This window comes from Notolepis coatsorum, assembly GCF_963971535.1.
Source record: "Notolepis coatsorum genome assembly, chromosome: 16".
NCBI classification, from domain to species: Eukaryota; Metazoa; Chordata; class Actinopteri; order Aulopiformes; family Paralepididae; genus Notolepis; species Notolepis coatsorum.
The window spans coordinates 29,972,570-29,997,597 of record NC_140180.1 but is presented as its reverse complement, the minus strand read 5'-3'; the positions used below and the strand labels follow the sequence as shown (position 1 = coordinate 29,997,597).

Here is a 25,028-nt window from a genome sequence, read left to right as displayed (position 1 = left end):
TGTCCATTGGGGGCGGTATAGTTTGGTCCACAGTATGGAGTCGAGTGGTATAACAACTGGTCCTCCCACCAGAGAATCCACAGGGGTTAATCTCTGAGACCTTTCAATTGTGTGACGCTGGGGTTGTCTGACATGTCAACATGTCAAGCTTGGCGGCTGCTCGTTTTGCTCAGCACAGAAATAATCCTACGTGACTGACAGGTGAAGTGAGTGGCACCGTGGAGGAAACACAAGGGGCCTTGTATTGACAGTCTACCATCCCCAGCAGGAACTGTAATCCTTTTGAGGGACAACAAAATGTTTGAGGAAGAAATTATTTCGGGGAGTGTATGTTTGTTTATATGAGTCCTAGGAGAGAATAACAGAGATTGCCAAATAATAACCGTAGGTGATCAGAGAGGTTGCTGCTACAGAAACCTCAGGAGCCCACGTTGTTGCCTAATTATTCCTTTGAAAAGGTGTTCCGTTATTTGCAAACAATTACGATGAAGATACCAAATCGCAGGGGTGTAAAGTACTTGAGTAATTGTACTTTGTTACAATACTTAAGTACAGTTTTGGGGGATTTGTACTTTACTCGAGTAATATTAGGTTTGTATACTTTTACTCAATTACATTTCAGAGGAAAAAAACATACTTTTTACTCCTTACATTTAAAATGCAGACAGACAAATCTTGCAGGTCCAACTATTTTAATTAGTATATTTGTTTCTCTGGCCGAACTAACATTAACGTTATTAACTTATTAATCCTGTGGCCGCAGTTTATTTAAAAACAGCCAATCAAATCCCCATCAATGGAAAATTAACCCGCCCATACCCATGCTGATTGGTCCTTGTGTGAGTGTATGCTTGGTTTCATTCCAGCCTTGCCTAAACACCAGCTGATGATTTCACTAATTGGCTCACCTCTTCAACTAACTCACCTCGTGCAATGTGTACAGTAGTTAAAATAAAAAATTGGCCCTGGTATGTCCCTTGCAATAAAAAAAAGTTTAAAGTTTTACTTTTTAGTACTTAAGTACATTTCAAAGTAGAAACTTTTTTACTTTTACTCAGTAAAAGTAGCCAGATACTCTGACTTTTACTTGAGTACGATTTTGAGACGGTAGGCCTACCCATACTTTCACTTAAATATAATTTCTGGGTACTTTTTACACCCCTGCCATATCGTCATTTGATCAAACTCCCCATGGTTTGCACATCCCTCAAAGCTACTTCTGAATTCTAGGATGATCCGTATCTTTCATGGTAATGGAAGCGAATAGACTAGATAAGAGGCCTTTCAGCTTAGTCAACACAGATAGGAGATGATATTATCACACTGAATAATAGCCGCAATGCAGGGATCACAATTTCTGGTTCGGTGTCAACATAATACCATGTAATATACTCGGAAATTACAGTTAGCACTCCCTCACAAGCTCTGGCTCTTCATGATAAGATTCTGATAAAGAAAGAAAGTTCTTCAAGTTCTGGCATGTCTGCACCGCAGATTAGAATATATAGTTCATACAAAGACATATTTACATAAAGGGTTTGCCCTGATGATGGTGCTGCCTTGTACAGTATGAACAATTGTAAAGATTTGAGGGTTAATGGGTTTGCATGCTGCATAATGGTAAGAAAGCAAAAATGTATGTAGTGGGGCGGTTAAACCGAAGAAACATGCACTTTGTTATGAAAGTGCCCAATTTAGCATAGAGGCAGCTTTTCATAGAAAAATATTCAGTTATGGAGGTAAGGCAAATTTGACACCTGATGCCAAATAACATTTATTTCCCGATAGCTAGCATGAAATGGCAGGTATCTATGGATTCTTCCAGTTCTTTCAAGTGATACCACTATCTTTACTCTAGCTTATGAGCCCGCTACTGCCTTAGAAAAAACAACAATGTCTGATATTGATGGAAATACAACCTTAACTTCAATACTTTGGGCACATTTTATTTTGATAGTCTACTGTATTTTAGACTATCTATATATCTTATCAATAGTGTTTCAGTCGGATAGCATACATTTACAGAAGACTGTCAACTGGGTAGTTTCAACAGACTATCAACAGTTTATTTTTTATTAGTAGGTAGCAGGAACAGACATAACCAACAAACCAATATAATACAAATATATTTTAATGAATGCAAGACAAATTATTTGGATGTGCAAAGTGTCCCTGCATGTTGTCATCCTCATCACTTTACCATTAATATTTCATACATTTGCAACAAACATTAATCATTGAAACATATTTTCTTTGTGGGACATGTTTTGTCCCAGTTCTCAGCTATTTAAATATTTTACAAAGTGACATGAGATGGCCACAGTCATTATTTTTATTGGCTGTAAAACTGTTTTCATTGTCATCAAATGAGATCTTCTAGATATTTAACGGTATAAATGTGCTGAAGTCAAATAAACCAACTACATTGCCAATATTCAACATTGCTGTGTTTGAGTGGCTGTAGCAGGCTCAATTAGATAGATAGAGATATCACCTAACACTATCTGACATGTTGAGGAACCCCTAGCTTACTGGGAAACAGATGATATTGGGCAGCCACTTGTCACTGCCATGGCCCATATTTGCGACACCTGAATCTTATCCCACCATGGAAAGCTACCCCTGTGCCAAATTTGTGCATCACTCTTCACTATGGTAGCAAAACCGCCCCACTACAAAGGAATATTAATGGAAAATGCACCGACCGTGTTGCACAGCGAACAGCATCAACAAAGAACCAAGACACATAACTAGTCCCAGAAGGCGAGCCACTGCAGCGTTCAGTCTCGGAACAGAGCTGTTTCCTTTCAAAAGAAGGCACACTATGAGACTTCTATTAGGTCGGCCTTGGCAGTGGACATTGGCTGGACTGGAAACCATTAACAGCTTGTGAATGTCGACGCTGCTGTGCTCCTCCAATTAGCGGCACTCTGCAGGCAGAGCTTCAGATGCGGCAGCCAAAGCAATCCTTCTGAGACAGATGAAAATGCCGTGAATAAAGCTTTAAGTAGCGCGTAAGAGGTCCCGCCAAAAGGAGGGCTGGAACAAAGCCCTTAGAAGGGCCACTGCAAGATCTGACTGGCATGGGTTCTGTGAAATTCTAATCTTGGGGACATAATGCTGGACATATGAACATGTCTGTTGGAAGCGTAACGGTGCAGGTAGACAAGGGGCGTCGTGGTGAATAATAGGAGGAGAACAGTAGCCATTCAAATGTGTCCCACTTCCGATTTAAAATAGAACATACTAAGGCTAATGATTTACCCTCCATCCCTCGCAAACAGTAGGTCTCAGCTTGGCCGTGCTGCTTTTATTGGCTTTGAAACATACAGTAACTGATTTTTTAACAGTGCTTTGAGTCACTCTCTTAGAATGCACCTGACCCATATGGCCTTTTTTGATTTCGGTCCAAGGTTAGGAGAAATTTGCAAGTCATCAGCTCTCCTCCCTATAGGACAACGCTATGACCTCCCCGTTGCTAAGCAACCCTGCAAATATTGTGTCTCGGTGAGCATGTTCATGTTCAGGATTGTTCACTAGATCTGTTTTTTTCAAGGCTGACACCGAGGCTTTCATCTTCGTAAACTTCATCGGGGAGGAATTAATCTGAAGGTATAAAACCCAAACACAGAATGGCCTCCATCCATTATGTTCCACAGCCCTCTGCTAAAAGGTGTTTCAAATTAGATGCAGGCTGTGTCAATCTTTTATGAGGAAAATAGTTTAGCCAGCAGAGAAGGGCTCGCAGACAGAGGTTCCTGCCAGAAAGTGGACAGTGTGTACCGAGCGGCGGCGCAGGAGGAGACGTCTGAAATAACGTGTGGCAATGATGAATACACAGACGTACAGTACACTAAGTACAGTACAGGCCGCAGATACGATAGGGAGGCATTGGACAGGAACAGAATGTACACATTTGGCACAGTGTACTTTAGGCCTACTGTACAATGAAATGAACTGAAACATTTGCATTTGCGTGATTTATAGATGTAAAGATAATGTGGGGCATTGTTGCAGATTCTTTTGCGGAGGAAAATCCACGGTGTGGTTCGTCTAGAAAGCAACACGGCAAAGGTCTCTCTCTCTCTCTCTCTCTCTCTCTCTCTCTCTCTCTCTCTCTCTCTCTCTCTCTCTCTCTCTCTCTCTCTCTCTCTAAGCTGTGATTAAAGTCTGGGTAAAGCAAATTCAGAGATCCGTTTCTAAACACATTATGCATGTTAGACCGGAGTTAAACCCAAATGTCTCAAATTATTTTTGTGTTCTGTTTCTGGGGGGGGGGGGGGGGGGGGGGGGGTGCCTGAAATCATGGCCCGATGGCGTGTTGCTTTCTAACAGCGGAGGAGTGCAAGAATGTGACAATTTGACCATGTGACCGCGGCAGCGCGGCAGTGCGGAAATAGGCTGTCTATTGCCATTCTCTAAGACAAACGCTAACCTTAACCAGCTCCTTAACAGCGCCTAAACTTAACCGTTCTAACCTTAACCAACTCCGAAACAATGCCTAACCTTAACCTTAACCTTAACCATGCCTAACCTTAACCTTAACCATAGAAAGAATATTGCCATTCTCTAAGACAAACTCTAACCTTAACCAGCTCCTTAACAGCGCCTAAACGTAACCGTTCTAACCTTAACCAACTCCGAAACAATGCCTAACCTTAACCTTAACCATGCCTAACCTTAATCGGCGAAAGAATACATGTTAAAAAAAAAATATTATGGGATTCGAACTTGTCAACAACGGACCGCAGGACCGCTGCGCTGCCAGGTGAGCTGAGCTTCGAATGAAAATCATGGCGGATTAGGGCGGTTACATAATGCCGCAAGCTCTGCCGCTCCGCTCCGCTCTGCGGTTGCCGCGCCTGCCGCGGGGCGTGTCGCAGCCAATCAGGGAAAACGCGGAAGCAACGGCAGCACTGCTCCGCTGTTATTAAGCAATAGGCGGCCCGATGACACACTGGAGCCATCCTTAGCAGAACCCCTCCCCTAACATTCGCATTAGCATGGTTCTCCCAGAGTTGATAGGGGTTCAAAAGTGTAGCATAGCAAAGCTAATGCTAACCGTTTCATGTATGCGAATGGTAAAACAATTAGCGCCATACTCCGGGAGGTATAGTTAAATAAAAACACAGGTTTGGGTGGTCTAACCTAGTTTGCTAGTTGGTCAATTAGTCAAGCTTCCTCACCAAATGTTATAGATTTTGTCGTTTATAGCAAAACATTTAAGCTAATACTAACCGTTTGATGTATATGAATGAAAAATGCCGACAAGATTGGCAAGATTAAGGTATAGTTAACACTTTAACTGCCGAAAACGCCGGAACTCGTCATTCCCCGCCATGCTCAAGTTGCAGAGGACGCCGTAACTCGTCTTTGATATCAATATTTCAAAAATCTGTGATCGAAATCATATTTCCCCTCCGCAGCCTTGACACACAGTGCTGATCTCCTCTCAACCCTCTAGCGGTTCAAGAGCGCCATCTGGTGGCCGATCGGCAGATCGAAACCGGATGTCAACCTTTGAACCGGCAGGACTCACTCCATATGGGGTCCGGGCACTCGCTAATGTTAGAGAGACTCTGTCTTCACACAGTGAACATCGATCGGTGGAAATAACTCGAAAAAACAACATGATTTGGACGTATATACTATTATACAACCTGGAAATAGATCGGGCATTTCAACATCCCATAATTGAAAACTGTCTACTCCACGCTGATCGCCCAACGGCCCGAGGAGACTGGGGTGAGTTTTAGCGTGTAGTATTACCGTGTTCGATATAAACTGCTATGATGAACATATGACCCACATTAGATGAATGGTATAACGTTGCCCACGGAATTATAAACGCCCCCTCGCCCATCCGGTCAACATCAGATGACGTGTAGTAAATTCTAGAAGTACGTCAAGTTGACATTTTTTATCTCGCACAGATTCCTACCAAACTGTATTTGATCATCAATATAATGCATTTGGGGCTATAAATCACGTTCTGGAGAAAGCTGCAGAAAGAGATGAAAACATACTTATACTTTAGACCATATTTTAGTATGAATATGTGAATGAAAAAGTTTAACGTTGCTACACCATGAACAATACATATAGGACATTTAATGGGCCCTAATAATGGCAATCTAGCAATAGAATTTAAAAAGTTATAGCCCTGCAAAGAAGGGGAACTTCTCCATGTTAAATAGAGCTGGCAAGGGATGGTATATCATGAATTTAACCATGGCAATCAAAGTGTTAATTAAACAAGCATGAATTTGCAATAGCTGCAGCCTTTTTGCGATAGGCCACTCCTGTTGCCATGCCCCTTTTGAGCCAATTGGCATGAACACACATATACACACATACCTTCACACACTCTCACTTGACCTCCCTACCAGTTCAGCCTCCTAGGGTGAAAACATTGGCTGCTAGAAGGTGGGGAAATTTATAGAGTTATAGAGCTGCTGGTCACAGCTGATAAAAACACAGATTTGCATGGTCTAACCTACTGTAGTTAATCAATTAGTCAAGCTTTCTAACCAAGTAGGGTCCAACTTGGTAGTTTATAGCAAAACGTTTTAGTGATTGAATGGAAAAATAACATGCCCCTTCAGATGAAAGGGAACTGTCAATCAAGCACCCCCCCAATCCAGAGAAATGGTCTGAGCAGCAGCTGTTTTTGAGCTGCGTGTTGTCGTTTGTAATCATTCAAATTTGGCTGGGTGGTTAATAACACAGTTTTATGCGGTGTGTCAAACTCAGAACATATTATTATTTTCACTTTACCCCGACTTTAAACAGATACACTATTTCTGGTACTCGCCACTAATAACCTTAAACTAAGCCTTTGGGGAGACATAGCAGACTTCATTGTCGACTCCCTTTGTTCCGTCAGTGCACACAACCACACTGGACTTATTTCCGGTAACTGAAATGACAGGTTCATCTAACTTTGTTGAGATGACAATTCCAAAATAGCAACCTGGGAGGCATCTGAAAAACAATATCTACAGTTTCACATGGAGTTGCAAACCACTTCCCTACATGAGAAAACTTTGAGTGAGCAACAGGGTCTGTTGTGCGTGAAAACACTTTATTTATTTTTTTGCTCACTAAACCACATGCTGCAATTGAGGTCTGTATAAAAACAGGCCTGCTGTTCACCGTGCCAGCTCTTTCTGACTCTGGAGAGGCCCGGGTGACTTTGCCAGTGCATGCCATCTGCTTTCTCTCGGATCCAATTCCGGTCTCATCCGTCCATCCTCAAAAATTTTCATTTTTCAACAGAGGTCAACAGAGGCCAATGTTCAAAGGCTTGTTGATGGAAATAAAAAATCTCAAAATACAGGTCTGATTTTGCTCCATTGTTTGCAACAGTACAAATCTAAACACATTGTTTACTCTACAAAAAAACTAAAACAAAGAGCAGAACCTTTGCAGACCTGTAAATGGACAGTAGGAGAAGACCACGAGAAGACGATAGTAGGGCAAAACTAAAAACTCCATCACACTGTCTTCTTCACTTGCAATTAAAAGCAGATAAGCTAACGAAGGTCCTCGTAAGCATTTATATAGCGCTTTTATCGAAAGCCCTTTACAATTTGTTCCTCACATTTTACCCATTCACTCACACATTCACAGACCGACGGAGAGAGCAACCTGCTCATCGAGAGAAATGAGGGGAGTGTCTTGCTCAAGGACACTTCGACACGCTGTCTGGGAGGAGCGGGAATCGAACCGAGTACCTCCGGATTACCAGACGACTGCTTTACCTCCCGAGCCACTGTCGCCCCAAGCAAGACTGTGGAGTTCCGTTGAGCCTTACAGGATGCGTCTATTCTTTTACCAACGGATTTCCAGTTCCGCGTTCGCGTTCTGCGATCTGATTGGCCACTGACGTTTCTGGTGCGATCTGATTGGCCACTGACGTTTCTGGTCATGTGACATGTGCGCCCAATCGCGTGACGCACCCATTTCCGCCTCGAACAGCAGCAAACTACCTAACGCCTAGTTTATCACTGGTTAAGCTTAGGCGACTCTTTCGAAGTTGGTTAAGGTTAGAGTTTGGAATCAGGGCTGGTGTTCTATCGCCCTGCTCTAAGACAAGGCAAGGCGCTCACCACGAATACTGGAGACGCTGGGTTCGCCTGTTCCAGCCCAGCGCTCCACATTGCTTTCAGTTTAGCTGGTCGTCCGTACTAATACACATTGGCAGTATTAGGGGGTGGGAAACTGATGGGTGGGGATCGGGCGTTGTGGACAGCGACTCCTACAGGTCGGTTGGTGCGCCTGCGCAGTAGAATCAGGAAGCGATGGGGGCGGCGCCCCTCCAAAGCGCAGACCCCTGACGCTGAAAGATCGCGCCGCGCAGGTGAAAAGATGCTGTTACCTCGAGTATCGGAGGGGACTCGTGCTATGTATGACTTAGTCCACATTGCAGCCGGCTTGTGGGAGGCAAGAAACAGCGTTCGAAACAGGGGAGGGTTGAATTGGATGATATGAAATTGGGATGGGAGAAAAATAGAAAATGGGAGAAAAAATGGATACAAAAAAAAGAAAGAGTGCCTAAGCTTAACCGGTGGCAGAACTTGCCGTCACACGATTGCCGCGACCAGAAACGTCAGTGGCCAATCAGAGCGCAGAACGCGAACGCGGAACTGGAAATCCGTTGGTAAAATAATTCAGGCTTACAGGACAGGCATTTTGGTGCGGCAGGGGCTCAAGCTACAAAAGGGTATTCCCTTATATACGGAATATATTGATCTATTTGTGACATGAAATAAATCTTGGCCCGGTACCGGGCTGATTAAGAGTTTAACCTTCTGTAGTGTGGTAGTGAAAGGGTTAACCCTTTGTAGTGTGGTAGTGAAAAGGTCAACCTTCTGTAGTGTGGTAATGCCAGCGTTAACCTTCTGTAGTATGGTAGTGAGAGGGTTAACCTGTAGTGTGGTAGTGAAAGTGTTAACCTTCTGTAGTGTGGTAGTGAAATGGTTAACCCTTTTATAGTGTGGTAGAGAGAGGGTTAACCTTCTGTAGTGTGGTAGTGAAAGTGTTAACCTTCTGTAGTGTGGTAGTGAAAGGGTTAAACTTGTGTAGAGTGGTAGTGGAAATGTTAACCTTATGTAGTGTGGTAGTGGAAGAGTTAACCTTCTGTAGTGTGGTAGTGAAAGGGTTAACCATTTGTAGTGTGGTAGAGTCAAGTCAAGTCAGTTTTATTTGTATAGCACATTAACAAATGACTAAAAGCCTAACCAAAGTGCTTCACATGATAAAAACACATACAATGCAATAGAATACACTAAAATTACAGGAAAAAAGTATAGTACAGTACATATAAGAAAACAAGGGCAAAGTGCAATATAAAAAGAGACAGAGATGAGAGATGAGAGAGATGGTTAACCTTCTGTAGTGTGGTAGTGAAAAGGTTAACCTTCTGTATCTATATGCAAAAAATACAAAAAGACAAATAAACACAGAGGCAAAATAGGCAGGGGCACAGTGCCCCTTTGGACCCTGTGTGCGCAAAATGATGCCCGGGCCCTAATTGACAGTGACATTTCAGTTGATTCTATCTCCCCGACACCCCGATTCCCCCGTTCAGAGGCGGCCTTTCTCCCCGAGCCCCGTTGTGTTTTAACAACCTCTTCGCCTCGGCCCTTCAGCTTTTCCCAGAGTCTCTTCCTGTGAATTACAGACCGGTGCTTATTTTTTTTCCATTCCATGGAAGTGGTAAAGAGGAATTATTGCTTGTTTAAATATAAACTAAACTGCAGCCCCCGCATGGCACAGGGTTCCAGTAGCGCTGGTTTACCGCAGAGAAACAGAGAGCCGCTGTTCCAGGCCTGCCATCTGAGGAATGCTCAAAGAGAAGACCAGAGAGAGGCCAAAGCTGCCCTTTTACCCTCACGGTTTCCACAACGTTAAACCCTTGAATGGCAACACTGAATATATATATATATATATCCTTTTATTTACGGTTAGAACACAATACTTCAAAAGTATAAATTAATTCATTTCAAACCATTATTTATTCTCAAAGATACATTGATGTTTACCTCATTTCCAATGCTGTCAAGATAACAGGTAAAAAAAACGAAAGAACACAAAATAATCATAAAAAAAAAAACTGTATACTCTGCCAAGCTTACATCTTCTGCCCAACATGGATGGCTATAATATCCACGCCCTGAGCTTGTGTACCAGCCAAAAAACATTGCCCTACCACCACCATGTCTCTTATAGCGGGGTTCTTAAGCCAAGTTATTCCTCGAAGTTTGTTTTTCCCCATAGAACATAAAACAGAACAGAACAGAAAAAAGTAGCCAAGAGCAACTTTACATCAAATGATTATACATCGGGATTCTTGAGGCATGGCTGCGGTTAGGCAATGATTTTTGCCTGGTTTCTTAGATTATAATCTTATTTTGTCCAGAAATGAATCATTGTGACTAGTGAAAATATAGTAAGAATATAGAATAATAGTAAATGACTTAAGTGTATTTATTTGGCATCCCACCAATTACATTTATCTTTATGCAAAGTTTGGAGGATATTTACTAGAAGCCAGCATGCATTCAGATCTCACTTGTTTACATTCTGGCAGCACCTATAACCGTACCAATACCAGGGCCCCGTTCCATGTACCGGGATAACCGAGTTAGCCGGATAACTTTAGCTGGATAACTCGGTTAGCCTGACTTTCCGATTTCATGTACCAGGATTTCCCAAATCACCATGACAACATATCCAAAAGTTTGAGCCTGCTCGAAAGCAGAGTTCAAGTTCAACTTAGCCGGATCACGCAGAGCCACGCCCCCGCAAAGAAGTGACAGCCCGTTTCCTGAAACTATTCCCACAGTCTACGATCTGCATTATACCATTCTGAATTACGTTTTTGTGCTCCATTCTTCCAGAGGGGGCTTTTGAAATGTAAAATAGACCCAAAATGCTGATATTAAATTCACTTTGTCCTAAATAATGCACGTTATATATACCGTGGCGACGGTGGCGCTCGCTCGTGCGACGTACACATGATGTGGTTATTTTAATTGTAACTGGGATTAAGATGTCTGATGAGATGCGCTGTTTGACGGATTTGAGAAATTGAATGAGCCGTTGACGTCACATGAATGAATGAGGATGAAGAAATAAAACTTCATTCAAAATAAGGGATATTCTAAACACGGGTCTCTCGTTCATTAATGTATAAACAATGAATCTATCCCATCTGGCACAGTGGCCCAGCGGTAGCGCTCATGTCTCCCAACCTAGCGATCCGGGTTCAAATCCCCGTGTTTCCAATATGATTTTTTTGAATATAATATTAATGATTATACGCCAAAGTAGCCTGGTTTTAAGTTAAAATGTTATAAATCTACATGCATTGAGGATGTCATTCTTTATATAGCTCTCAACGTGCACCAAATTGAATTATTCCTATATTGCAAAAAGAAGGAAAAGACTAGGCGGGTATTGAACCCCGGTCGTCCGTGTGGAAGTCAAAAGAACAACCCGTTGGACCACATAGGAGATAAGTTAAACATTGACTATACATCAATCAATGGGCAAGAAAGCCGTCTCGTAATTCTGTATAACAGTTAACTAGTTATTTTCGCTAGCAAGATCTCATTTGATTATTCAATCCAGCAGGCAAGTTTAAAGAAATATAATCTGATTGATTGAGGTAATGAGGGACTTAGAATTAGCCTATAGATAACGCATTTAACTTGTCGGCGAGGCGATTGAGCCTATTGCAATCTGTCAATAAAGTCTTAAATCAATTAATCAATCAATGCCGTTGAGAATCAGGGTCTCTGCCATCGATACGTGCTGGCTTTCCACCTAAAACGGGAGCGCGCATCTAGCCTGACTTGAGCCTGACTCTCAAGTCTGGCTTGAGTTAACGAGACTGAATCCTGCTTTGTGAAACAGGAAAATCCCGGCTTTGAACATCGGGTTAACTGAAGCTGGATAATGGACATGTTGATCGACTTAGTTGAACCACGTACATGGAACGGGGCCCAGCACTTGGTCAGCATCAAAATTGTGATTGAAATAGTTTACATTATTTTAAAAGGGCTCACTTTCTACCCAAACAGACGTTTTTCAGTGGAGGGAGGCCATTTAAAATAGTGTGCAGTGATGTGTTTATCACTTTTCATGTGTTTTTGCTGGAGGCTTCTTTCACCTATTTGTGAAAAGTTAACCAGTTGCATCTCAGATCAAGCAACATCCATCCATGTACGGGCCTGGAGGTTCTGAAGGTCTAATACATAATACATACAGTTCTAGATGACTCTTCAGAGTCATAGATCATCATGTCTACCATCATATTCATATTCAGATATCATCATATTCATATTCATAGATCATCATATTCTCTTAGACAGACCCAGCAACCTGTCTTTGTTGTTGAGATGAGCTTTTAGGTTTAAAGCACCATAGACTGGAATAATTTACCCAGCTCATTCAGATCAATTGCTTCTTTCCATATTTTTAAGATTCTGTTGCTTGTTTATTTTAAATAGACTTGTTCTTGTATTTTCTTTGTATTGTTTTTACATTCGTAATACATTTAAGCAGGTGTGGTTTGGGGTTTGGAGTACGAGAGCTCTTGTTCTGTGCGCATGTCTATTGTTTGTGTCATTGAACTGTTTATCATTTCTTATAATTAGTATTTTGTTTTGTCTGGATGTCGTTGACTTCTATGTTTTGTGCTTGAGGACCCCCTCGAAAACAAGATGGTGCGTCTCAAGGGGTTTATGCAAATGTTTAAGCACATCAGGGGGAAAACGAATGCACAGATCGCAGAACACGCCAAAACAGTTTCCTCTGTGCGTTCAGTAGAAAGCTATCTGGCTGCACGCTAGCTAAGCTTAGCACAATGAATGGAAGCGGACAGTGCCGGTTAGCCTAGGCATTGTCCAACTAACACCTCTCCGGAAGGTTAACCGCCACTGTCCGCTTCCATTCATTGTGCTAAGCTAGGCTAACGTGCAGCCAGATCGCTTTCTACTCAACGCACAGAGAGGAAACTGGTATCTATCTGCTTGTCTCTCTCTGGAGAATACGATAAGATCATTTCCCAAAATGTTGGCGTGTTCCTTTAAGGGGACAGTTCTGAATTTTGGAACCCTGGCCCTATTTGTTACTCACCGATGTTGATCGGTAGAATCCTCTTCTCAGCACGATCCGTGCTGTTTCTGTGCACACATTACAAGGTAGACTTCAGTTGTCCCCAATCAGCTCGTACACAAACAGAAGCTCACCCCCTATTGAGTTTGCATTGGTCTGTGGCTAATTAGCCAGAGTTAGTTGATGGATCGATTAGTATGAGGAACAGCACGTACTGTGCTGAGAGAGAACTCTACCGATCGACAACTCATTGGTTAAGTAAGAAATAGGGCTATACTTCCAGGAATCTCAACTATATCCCTGTGAAACTGGGAAACACATTGTGTGTCAGGCTATATAATGCACTATTAGCAGGCGTTGTAGGTCTAAAAGGGTTCAGAAGAGATCAGCATTGATTATGGGGATTCCCCTTAACAGAAACCAAAACCCAGCGTTATGGACAAAGGTTCTAGGAAGCAGAAATTAAAAGGGGGGGGGGGGTTCAAGAGTTCCCAGAAAAATGGGCAACAGTTTAATTTCACTATTTAATTCACTGTAAGTTATCCCAGGGATAGGATATGTAAGAGCGAGTATTCTCACATGTTTCACTTTCTCATTTCTCACATGTTTCCACTGTTAAGGTGCTCCCATAGTCGAGCGGACTGTACACGGACCAATTTCCTACATGTCTCGCGCCAGTTTACACCTCGCGCCAGTTTGTGTGACACCAAGTGGGCGCCGCGGACGTCCGCGCATCAGAAAATAGGAGCTTCGCACTTGGACTCTGCGTTGGGTCTGCTTTGAGTACCCTTTGGGTCAGCTTTGAGCCCGCGGGAGTCTGCTCTGTGTACGGTCCGCTCGACTATGGGAGCACCTTTACAGTATAGACGGCTATGGAATTCTGAACTTATCTGTGCCATGTCTTCTACTACCTGTACCTCCCCTCCCCCTCCCCATGCTGCTATGATGCCTGAATTTCCCCAAGGGGATCAATAAAGGAATATCTTATCTTATCCAAAGTCTTCTCAAATGGTGGTCCCTTGCATCTTATTATAGGCCCTATGGGGGTCTGCAGCCTAACGTGTATCAATTTGAGAAGAACATTTTCAAGAAGCACTGCTCTACTCTCTCATTTTCACCGTGAATTGAATACACCAGGACATCTAAAAAGAGCAAAATTCAACTTCAACTTTTGACTGAATTATTCATGACACAAAATGATACAGATTAAGAGCAACATTTGTGATGTAAAAGTAAAATAGTGTGTGTGTGTCAGACTAAAAGAGTGGGGAATGAATACATACATAAATAGATATTGTGCCTTGTTGGAACCCATACATTTCTGAGCTGAAACCAGTGTGAGGACCCTGGGACTGATTGCGTTGTATGACTGAAGTGATAATAAATTCACTTGGTATTCGTATGAGGTCATGCTAGCAGTAGCTGTTCAGTTCTTTCCTCTGAAGGCCCTTTGATGTCTGACAGTCAGAATGCGGATACTTTCACAAGTTGTATCTCAAATATAACAGAGAGAGAGAGAGAGAAAGAGAGAGAGAGCAAGAGAGAGAGAGAGAGAGACAGAGAGAGAGAGAGAGAGAGAGAGAGAGAGAGAGAGAGAGAGAGAGAGAGAGAGAGAGAGAGAAAGAGAGAGAGAGAGAGAGAGAGAGAGAGAGAGAGAGAGAGAGAGAGAGAGAGAGAGAGAGAGAGAGAGAGAGAGAACCAGACACCCACATTGAGCTTCATCCTAGTGTTTACTCTATACAGCGCGTTAGCAGTATGACTGTGGTCTCGTCACGAGGAATGTGTGCATAGTACTGAACCACTGCAGATTTATGTCATTTCATTAAGATTGGTGAAACAATTCCTTTGTTCGACAGGAGATATGGAAACTAATTTAGAGCCGACCGAGGGGTTGAGACACGCATGGATGCATAGATAAACAACCCTGGGAACCAGATAAAGCTTCAATAACAACATTAAAGAGCAACAACTCTATTAAATCATTTCTAGAGGCGGCCTCCAGGAAGATTACATACTGCACACTGGAGCTTAAATTACATGTTGTCTCCCAGTCAATCCAACTGTATAGTTTCTTCAAGGTCCTCTTAAGAAAATGTTGCAGCTAATTATTTCTTAAGTGAAATGTTGGCTTGCCCAGGGCACCATATCACTTGATCAGGCTGATGTAATTAAACAAATAAAAATAATAATAATCATAAATCCATGATTGATCTAACATCGTTCAACCGATAACACCCTGTGGTCATATTCATGAGCTTATCAAAAGCAGGCAAGGCTACTGTATCTGCACAGTGTGCATTTAGGGTGTGAGACTGTGATAACAGCCTTGTTCTCACCAGGGTTGCTGTACTGCAGTTGTTCTCAACCCTTTTCAAGTCAAGGCCCCCCGAGTGCGGATACGCATGAGGTTGCACCCCCCTATCTGCTAAGGTTTCCTCTTAGTGTGTTGATAGATATAGTCCTAAATTAATTTAGTTCTAAATGAAACGGTCTATACTGTTGGTGGGGAGAGTGAAACCTAGGATCACATTAGTCCTTCCCATACGTTCTTTCATTGAGCTATTGCCTCGCTAACGACCCCCCTGGGGGCCCCCAGACCCCACGCTGACAACCTTTTCTGGGGACTGTTTGTACTTTATTACTCATGTTGACACAAGAATTGACATATTAAGTGACCTGACTCTCCTGACGGAAGCAGGAGATTCTGTTTTATAAATAAATTTGAGTCATCAAGTCAGTAAGTCATCACCGTACAGGACATAACTAATCTGTATGCACACAGTGAGACCAAGAGATTAACTGTGAACCGTATGTAACATTCTGCCCCTCCTGCCAGGCTTCGACTGTCTCTATGTTCCTCCCTGTCTCTGCCTTGGACATCTTTCTCTGCTCTCTCTCTTTCTCTTTCTCTCTTTCACTCTCCCTTTCAGGTTCCCCTGTTAGTTAAGTGTTCTTCGTATCATGTTTCTCTTGTCTCTGGTGCTATATTCCCCTGTCTGGTTTCCATAGTTGTAGTTCCTCATTTAGTTTCCTGTAGTTCTTTGTTAGTCTGTTTCCCCTCCCAGGTGAGTCCAGTTGTAATTATCCCAGGTGTGTCTCGTTTGTTATTTGCTCCTTTGTTTGAGTTCCTCGTTTCCTATTCTTTGTGATTGTCCGTTGTATTATGTTGTCAGTGTTTGCTGTTACATGTTTCCAGTAGATTAGCTCTTTGTGTTGTCCTCTATTTGTTTGCTAAGGCTCTTGTGTTTCTCTGAGCAAACATAGTCCTTTTGGGTTTTGGACAGCTGTATTTTTTTTTGTTCACCAGTGTTCAAGTCAAGAGTTTTAATTGTCACGGCATACAGGTATACAATGAAATGCGGGATACAATGAAATGCGGGATACAATGAAATGCGGGATACAATGGGCACTGTGTATTATTCTCTTCAATTAAAGACCCTTGGAACCTTCTTCGTTCCAGTGTTTGGCTTCCACCCCCCACCTCAACACTGTGGATAACGGTGAACCTAGTCACCTTGTCATGCTGTCATTCATTCCACTGTTCCGACAAGAACAAACGAAAGAAAACATCCTAAGTGATGAATAGTGATAATCCACTTTAATTAGCGGAGGACTAAAACGCTATGACAGCGAGGAAACCTCGAGATGCCCTTTACTCCTGCTCTCAAAAGTACTGTATGATCAAATGACCACAAAGTAAGTGTATTTTGACCAAGAGAGAGAGAAGGAAATACAAGGACATGTGTCAGTTCACCTGCCAAGGGAACAAATCCGCAAGAAGAATGTGGCAATAATAAAACCAAAGGAAGAGTTTGAAAATAAATAAATGGCTTTATTATAGAGGTGACTAAGGAAGCACTGTGGCTGACCTCACTTTCCTATTTGTGCTTGTCAGGAACTGGAAGGATTTCATAGCGCTGCAGGCCAGCATGGATTAATGAGGGGTGGAGCTGTTTACTTAGAGCGAGCCAACACAACTGCACCATGACAGGTTAAAACATGGCACTCTTTGCTTCGGTTTATCTCTGGGCTTTTGCAAGTGAGAGGCGCGGGGACGAAGGGGCTCTGTGTGTGTTTGTGTGAGTGACTGTGAGTGTGTGTTTGTGTGAGTGACTGTGTGTGTGTGTGTGTGTGTGTGTGTGTGTGTGTGTGTGTGTGTGTGTGTGTGTGTGTGTGTGTGTGTGTGTGTGTGTGTGTGTGTGCGTGCGTGCGTGCGTGCGTGCGTGCGTGCGTGTGTGCGTGTGCGTGTGTGTGTGTGTGTGTGTGTGTGGTCTTGTGGGATGAGGACAGGAAGGAGTGAGAATGAAGAAGAAAGGAATGCGAGAGACGTGAGCTCGGAGTGGTAGAAAAGAAAAAAATTGCCGGAATCAATTAGGTGAAATCTATGGGTTTAAATAGATTAGATTAAATTACAGTACAACGGAAATAAATTTGGCGTCCAACCAGAGTGTAAATGTAACAGTAAAGTGCAATAGTGATATACAACGTACAGGTGATTAAACTGGGTATAAAATATATAAATTAGTACTACTGGGTGTAGTGCAGAGTTGTAGTATTAATATGTACAGTGATACAGGTATAAATACAGTATGGTAGTAGTCTGGCCAGCAGCGTAACTAGTAAGAATTCTAAATAAGGAATGGATTGACCCCGCGTATCTTTCTATAGAAAGTAGGAGACTATGGATCTATGGTGATCTATTATCTATCTACTATAGTGATCATAGGGAGAGGATACTACTGAAGCCATGTATGACTGATAAAACCAGAACACAGACAATAGGATCACGCGTGGGAGGGAGAGAAAACCTATAACAAGCCACACTGCTTTCAGACACTGACCTCCTGCTCCCAGTTCAAGGCCTTCACTGAATCCACCAGGGGTCAACAGACATTGACGTGACTGTGAATGCTAGAAACCGCCTCCTCCAGACAACAACCACAATGAGTCCTATTCTCACATCCCTCCTTGCATCTGAATGGACGTGTAGGCGTACCATTATATACGACCCCGCCATACAAAAGTGCTTCTTCCTCAAAAAAAGATCCTTGAAACTTAAATGACAGAGTGCACACAGAGGCAGCATTGGATTCTCGCACAGAGCCTGTTATGCCACGGTGAGTGAGTGTTTAATTGTGCTTGCCTGGAGATGTAGGTGCTTTGCTTACCATGGGGACGAGGGAGTAGCGGATGGAGAATCCAGGCTCAGAGGGGAAGTACTCGTCGGAGATGAACCGTACTCTGATCTGACTGCCTTTGGACGTGTGGCCAGCTGCCGGTGGTGGCTGTGACCCACACCAGCGGCCCGAGATGGAGTTTTCAGACGGCTCCTCAATCTCAACAAAGTCATACCTGGGAGAATGCCAGAGAGAGAGCGGGGGGAGAGGGGGGAGAGAGAGAGAGAGAGAGAGAGAGAGAGAGAGAGAGAGAGAGAGAGAGAGAGAGAGAGAGAGAGAGAGAGAGAGAGAGAGGGGGGGGAGTTAGGATGGGAAAAAGAGACAGAGCCATTACTTACACTACAGTGTGTGTGTGTGTGGTCTTTAGAAGTAACATCACCATCTAAGAGAACACGACATTGGCAAGAAGAAAAACCAGCCGAGTGGTTGCATTATAAGCTTTTAAAATCCAGCAGGAATGTGCTATTTATAAGTCATGTATCATAAGCGTTGTGTTTAAATGCTTAATTTTTGTAAAGTACGTCATAGGTGATGGGGAGCAGAAATGAAATGCGTGCTGTAAGACATGCATGTATGCATTGTATACTGTATATCATATAAAACATCTACTGTATAGAAAAGTGGCGATGTAAAATATATGTATGAAAATGGCCACTTTCATGTAAGAATCTTTTAAAACCTTTTGACCTGGATGGTGCATGCGGTGCAGCATTTAAAAGCGGAGCCAGACAGATCTGGAAGATGTCTTTTTCCCAAACGCTCACTACTTCTCCCGAGGTTCATCTCCACGTACAAACACCCACAGCGAGGCATGACACCGTCACACAGCGGGTATTGTGTCACGGCACCGAGGACCCGCGCCCTACAATTATCAAGTCGCTTAAATCCTAATAACGCCCTCCGTGAAAACTACAACATCACCCTTAAGAGAACGTCTTCGCCTCCCTCCCTCCCCCCTCCCCCTCATCCATCCATGTGAAAGTGCTCCGCCATGCCTAAATGCTTTCTAACAGCGGGCCATAATGCACGCAGTGTCTCCGCGGGGAGAGATGCTATTGGTGCAGATCTATTATTTAAAGCGAGTCTTAAATGAAAAAGATGAGCCGTGTGCTGCCTTCGCCAGGCTTGCCGAGCGTCGACCCCGGGTGGGATGGAGAGAGAGAGTATTAGCGGCCGTCGTCGCCTGTTAGCGGTAATGACTGCCGACGCAGACCCAGGCACAAGCCTATTAAACTAGCGCCACATGCTACGTACATATGTATTTTTTTTCTCAATACTATTTCGTTCTCCTCTTCAAATAAACCCACAGTGGCTCGGGAGGTAGAAGAGCAGTCATCTAGAGGTTCCCGGTTCGATTCCCGCTCCTCCCCGGCAGCATGTCGAAGTGTCCTTGAGCAAGACACTTAACCACTAATTGCTCCCGATGAGCAGGTTTGCGCCTTGCATGGTTGCCTCCGCCGTCGGTGTGTGAATGGGTGAATGTGAGGAACAAATTGTAAAGCGCTTTGGATAAAAGCTGCTATATAAATGCACCATTTACCATTTAAACCGGCCCACGAAAACAAACTCTGTTGTTATTTACAAAAGTGACTCTGCTAATGATTCGATATAAATTATCAGCTATTTGTATGGGATTAAGATTACTAGTTTAGGGAATAGAGTGGGGGAGAAAAAGGGAGCAAATCTGTGATTGTGTTTTGTTACTTGGCCTCGTTATCTGTATGTTCAGAATCCCATTCTGCCCATCAAGGACTCCTCCTCTTCAATAGTGATGTAAATAGCTTGTGTAATTGAATCCCTGGAGATTTATATTGCTTCATGTTACCTTGTGATAATACCAATAAATACTGTAAAGCGCAGAGGCGTAGGCTATGGCCATGCGATTGACCAACCGCTGAACTTCAAGATGTTCAAGCCTCATACTTTATATCCCCATTGCATTCAATAAAAGCCTTGTTCCTCAGTGGTGGCTGGGATTAATCAGTTCAGCGTTGTTGACAGGCACACTTACCTTTCATTCAGCGCTGCCAATGCGGATATTTGGTTTTCGAGAACATTGTTTACATTATGGAGGGAGCTTGACAGATTCAGTTCAAACGGATTTCAATAAAAACAACACAGAGGGACAAGACTAAAAATGGATTTGCGGCTATGTTAAATAAACACAAAATAAATGTGTGTGTGTGTGTGTGGGGGGGGGGGGGGTCAACAAATCTCCTGACATGGTTGCCTTTGATTAGAGAAAAGGTCACACAGGATGTTGGCATGAGGTCCAAAACAAGCTTTCAGTAGGAACGTTCAAACAAGCTTTTAGTGAGAAAGTTCAACCTCCTTTCTTTCCTATACATGTACTGTATATGCACCATTAGGACTAAAGCCCTTCTGGATTTTTCAACGTGGGGTATGTTCACATAATATTATTATATATATTCACATAGTACATTACTGAAGGCTTTGATCTGTAGAAAAAAATATGATCTCTCTGAACCCATTTTAAATAGGAATTTAGGTATATTTTTCTCCCGTTTAAAAAATACCAATATAACCAAAGCTAGGTATTGGATAATCATTAATTCTGCTCCTTAAAGCAAAGGGTTACCAATCAGTTTAACCAGTACATCAGTCTCCTGGCAAACCTCTTGATGGAGAGACCAAGGAAGATAAGATGATGTTTGCTCTCTCTCTCTCTCTCCAACGTCAAGCCTGAGACAGAGTCACCACAGTGACAGATGGCACATCAATAATGGGGAGACCCGGCCTCCTCATTACACATCACCATGTGTTCAGAGCCGCCATGTTTAGCAGTGGTTTGCTCAGATTTACAAACTCACTGACATACATACAGAACAATACACCTGCACTGTAAGGCTGTCCCCGAAGCCTGTTTTCGGGATTCGAACTTCATTAGGGTTTTTCGAACGAACGTTTGAACCTTCGTTTTTAAAAATAAAATAAAACATTTACAATATTTTTTTTCAAAATTATAATATATATATATATTTCTTTTTAATAATATCCTCAAAGTAAATCCTCAATTTGAATAAAGTGATTAATCTGATTAAATTAGTCTTTATTTTTTATTCTTTAATGAATATAACTTTTTTGTAATACTATAATATTAGTGTAGCCTAATCTTTATCTGCAACTGTGAAGAAAAACCCCATTGGTTTAAACAATGAATTGACAAAAAAATTATATTATATATATAATAAAAAATGAAAATTCGAATTTTTATTTAGAATTTGAATGTTAACGTAACGAACGAACGTTCGAACATTCGGGCTCAGCCTTACTGCACTGTGGTCGCCTTGTGAGAAACAAGCTGAACACCGTCGTAATGCGCTACGTAATCACCTGGTAATGTCACTGAGACGATAGCACTCTGAGCATTAGTACTAAATGATTAGTATTCACGGTTAAAGTCATTTTGTAATACAGCTGTGTTCGTCAGTCAAAAGGCTCTCTCATGTATTCTCTGTATTCTCTGGATAACGCCGGTGGCTTCGTACCGTAATGTAACCCAGGAGGACAGAGAGAGAGAGACGGCATAAAAGCTTCATTAACAGCTCCAGTAACCACCCACTTCCCCCTCCCCCTCCCCCTCCCCCTCCTGCTGCCATGCCAACCAGTCAACCAGCGCAGAGACCAATACCACTCAAATATGACTCCCTTCCAGTAAATTTGGAGGGGAAGGCTTTTCATCCCCTCGGCAGACAAAGCAGAATAGCAGATGAGCATCTCGAGCTACAAGCACAGAGCCTCCCTCTCATCTCAGCGAAGCCTCCCTCGCTCCGGGCTCCCCAGCAGTGCTCACGCTCCCGCTGCTTGTTTTATTCCAGGCTACGGCTGTTGATTAGGAGAGAAAGGATTACACTCTCTCTCTCTCTCTCTCTCTCTCTCTCTCTCTCTCTCTCTCTGGATTATTTGAGCTGAGGGGGAAGAGGAATAGTAGCGGCACAGTGATAACAACACAGAAGCCAACGTATCAGCTGTAGTGCGACTGAGGAGGGGAGTCTCAAGGGGAGTTTAGGGAATACATTTCTCATCACACTTGGGATACAGTAGATATATGGACCGAGCCCTAGATAGGAATGCCTGTTTGTGTGTGTGAGTGAGTGAGTGAGTGAACGGACGTAACGTGTACATCAAGTGTTATTTAAATCACAGATGTATGTATTTAATTTATGTATGTATGTTAGTGTATGTAAAATAGATGTGCATGTTTTTGCCTGTGTGTGTGTGTTTCTGCCTGTGTGTGTGTTTCTGCCTGTGTGTGTGTTTCTGCCTGTGTGTGTGTTTCTGCTTGTGTGTGTTTCTGCCTGTGTGTGTGTTTCTGCCTGTGTGTGTGTTTCTGCTTGTGTGTGTTTCTGCTTGTGTGTGTTTCTGCCTGTGTTTCTGCATGTGTGTGTGTTTCTGCCTGTGTTTCTGCTTGTGTGTGTTTCTGTTTGTGTGTGTGTGTTTCTGCATGTGTGTTTCTGCTTGTGTGTGTTTCTGTTTGTGTGTGTGTGTTTCTGCCTGTGTGTTTATGCGTGTGTGTTTCTGCTTGTGTGTGTTTCTGCTTGTGTGTGTTTCTGCTTGTGTGTGTTTCTGTTTGTGTGTGTTTCTGCTTGTGTGTTTTTCCGCTTGTGTGTGTTTCTGCTTGTGTGTGTCTGTGTGTTTCTGCTTGTGTGTGTGCGTGTGTTTCTGCTTGTGTGTGTGTGTTTCTGTCTGTGTGCGTGTGTTTCTGCTTGTGTGTGTGTGTTTCTGCCTGTGTGTGTGTCTGTGTTTCTGCCTGTGTGTGTCTGTGTTTCTGCCTGTGTGTGCGTGTGTTTCTGCCTGTGTGTGTGTGTTTCTGCCTGTGTGTGTGTGTGTCTGTGTTTCTGCCTGTGTGTGTTTCTGCTTGTGTGCCTGTGTGTATTTATCCTTGTGTGTGTTTCTCCTTGTGTGTGTGTCTGCTTGTGTGTGTTTCTCCTTGTGTGTGTGTCTGCTTGTGTGTGTTTCTGCTTTTGTGTGTTTCTGCGTGTGTGTGTTTCTGCTTGTGTGTGTTTCTGCTTGTGTGTGTTTCTGCTTGTGTGTGTTTCTCCTTGTGTGTGTGTTTCTGCTTGTGTGTGTGTTTCTGCTTGCGTGCGTCTGTGTGTGTCTGCTTGCGTGTGTGTGTGTCTGCTTGTGTGCGTGTGTGTCTGCTTGCGTGCACGTGTGTTTCTGCCTGCGTGTGTGTGTGTCTGCTTGCGTGCATGTGTGTTTGCTTGCGTGCACGTGTGTTTCTGCCTGCGTGTGTGTGTGTCTGCTTGCGTGTATGTGTGTCTGCTTGCGTGCATGTGTGTCTGCTTGCGTGCACGTGTGTCAGCTTGCGTGTATGTGTGTCTGCTTGCGTGCACGTGTGTCAGCTTGCGTGTGTGTGTGTCTGCGTGCATGTGTGTGTGTGTGTGCCTGCTTGTGTGTGCTTGCGTGTGTGTGTGCTTGCATGTGTGTGTGTGCTTGCGTGTGTTTGTGTGTGTGCTTGCATGTGTGTGTGTGTGTGTGCTTGCATGTGCACGCTGCATTCATCCAGTCTGTCATGTTGCCAACTGTGTGCCTCGGGACCCGATCGAGACGTGTTTCAGCCGGGAGGGAGACAAAAAAAACAGAATGGAAAAACGGCGGAGCGGTAGACGTGGCAGTGACTCTCATGACCCTGGAAAGAGGATGTTGTTATTGTCTCTCGCCCCCCCCTCTCTCCCTCGGGGACCTGTGACTAGTGCAGTCTTGTAGGATCTCACAACGGCTGTCACTCCTCACTCGTGGGGCTTTTCCCACAACAACACAGCGGCCCCATTCATGCGCAGACACCCCGGCTCACTACCGTGGAGGTATGTCGTGGGTGTCGGGTTACCCCGGTGCTTTACGCGGTATACGGACGCCGCGACGAGGCCGCCTCACCTTTCTGCCATCATTTTCTTATTTTGACATTTTTACGATGACGGCTCGTTCTGTTGAGTTTCATGATAGACGGCGGCGGCGGCGAGGCGTGACAGGAAGTGCATCTGAAACGGCACAGCGGGGAAACACCGTTCGTATAGCGGTTGTATTACATGGCACGGGCCTCCGCGGAACACCACACAACTAAACCGCGGGAGCGCCGTATGCCTCTGACCGACGTTTCCCGAACCCAAGTTAGCTCCGCCTTTTCCCACGTTATGGGTAAGGTTCACGTCGTCGCGACACAGGCTGATCCAAGACCAGTGTTTGTTGTGGCCTATAGGTCTCAAGCCCTCTCGAGAGAATCGGTACTGCCATGCATCCTGTCGGCCATTAGGGGGCTCTCCAGGAATGGCGGACCGAGTGTCCCACTCTCTCCCGAGCCCGTACCCCCCCCCCCCCCATCCCCCCGCCTCCCTCTGGCAGCTCTTGTCCAAGCAAACCGGTCAGCTCTGATGTATTGACAGCAGGATGCTGAGCATAATGCACGGAGGAGAAATCAATTCCTTGGGCCTCAGAATCCTTGTTTCAAATGAATGGCATCAGAGACAATGTCAGACGGTAATTGAAAGGGGGGCCTCTAAATAAAGTAAAAGATGTGTGCGTGTGCGTGTGCATATTGGTGTGTGTGTGTGTGTGCGTGTGTGTGTTTATGGGTGCGTAGGCAGTCAGTCAGAGGGGAGCCCTATGTCTTCGGTGGAGTCACGTGGGCCGTCGGCAGGGGAGCTCGTCAACAGAAATATGCCGCCTCGCGCGGCGGCCACTACATCATGGGCAAAACAAATCACC

The 25,028-nt window shown here is 43.8% G+C and overlaps 1 protein-coding gene across 2 annotated transcripts in view; it reads right to left on the bottom strand.

The window, feature by feature from the left end:
* Positions 1–25,028, bottom strand: part of pdgfc (platelet derived growth factor c) — a 66,675-nt gene that overhangs the window by 3,685 nt on the left and 37,962 nt on the right. For both annotated transcript variants that reach the window (XM_084331903.1, XM_084331904.1), the window contains exon 3: positions 18,294–18,477. In XM_084331903.1, coding sequence (XP_084188029.1) covers positions 18,294–18,477 — 184 coding nt within the window. The remainder of the gene's footprint in view (positions 1–18,293; positions 18,478–25,028) is intronic.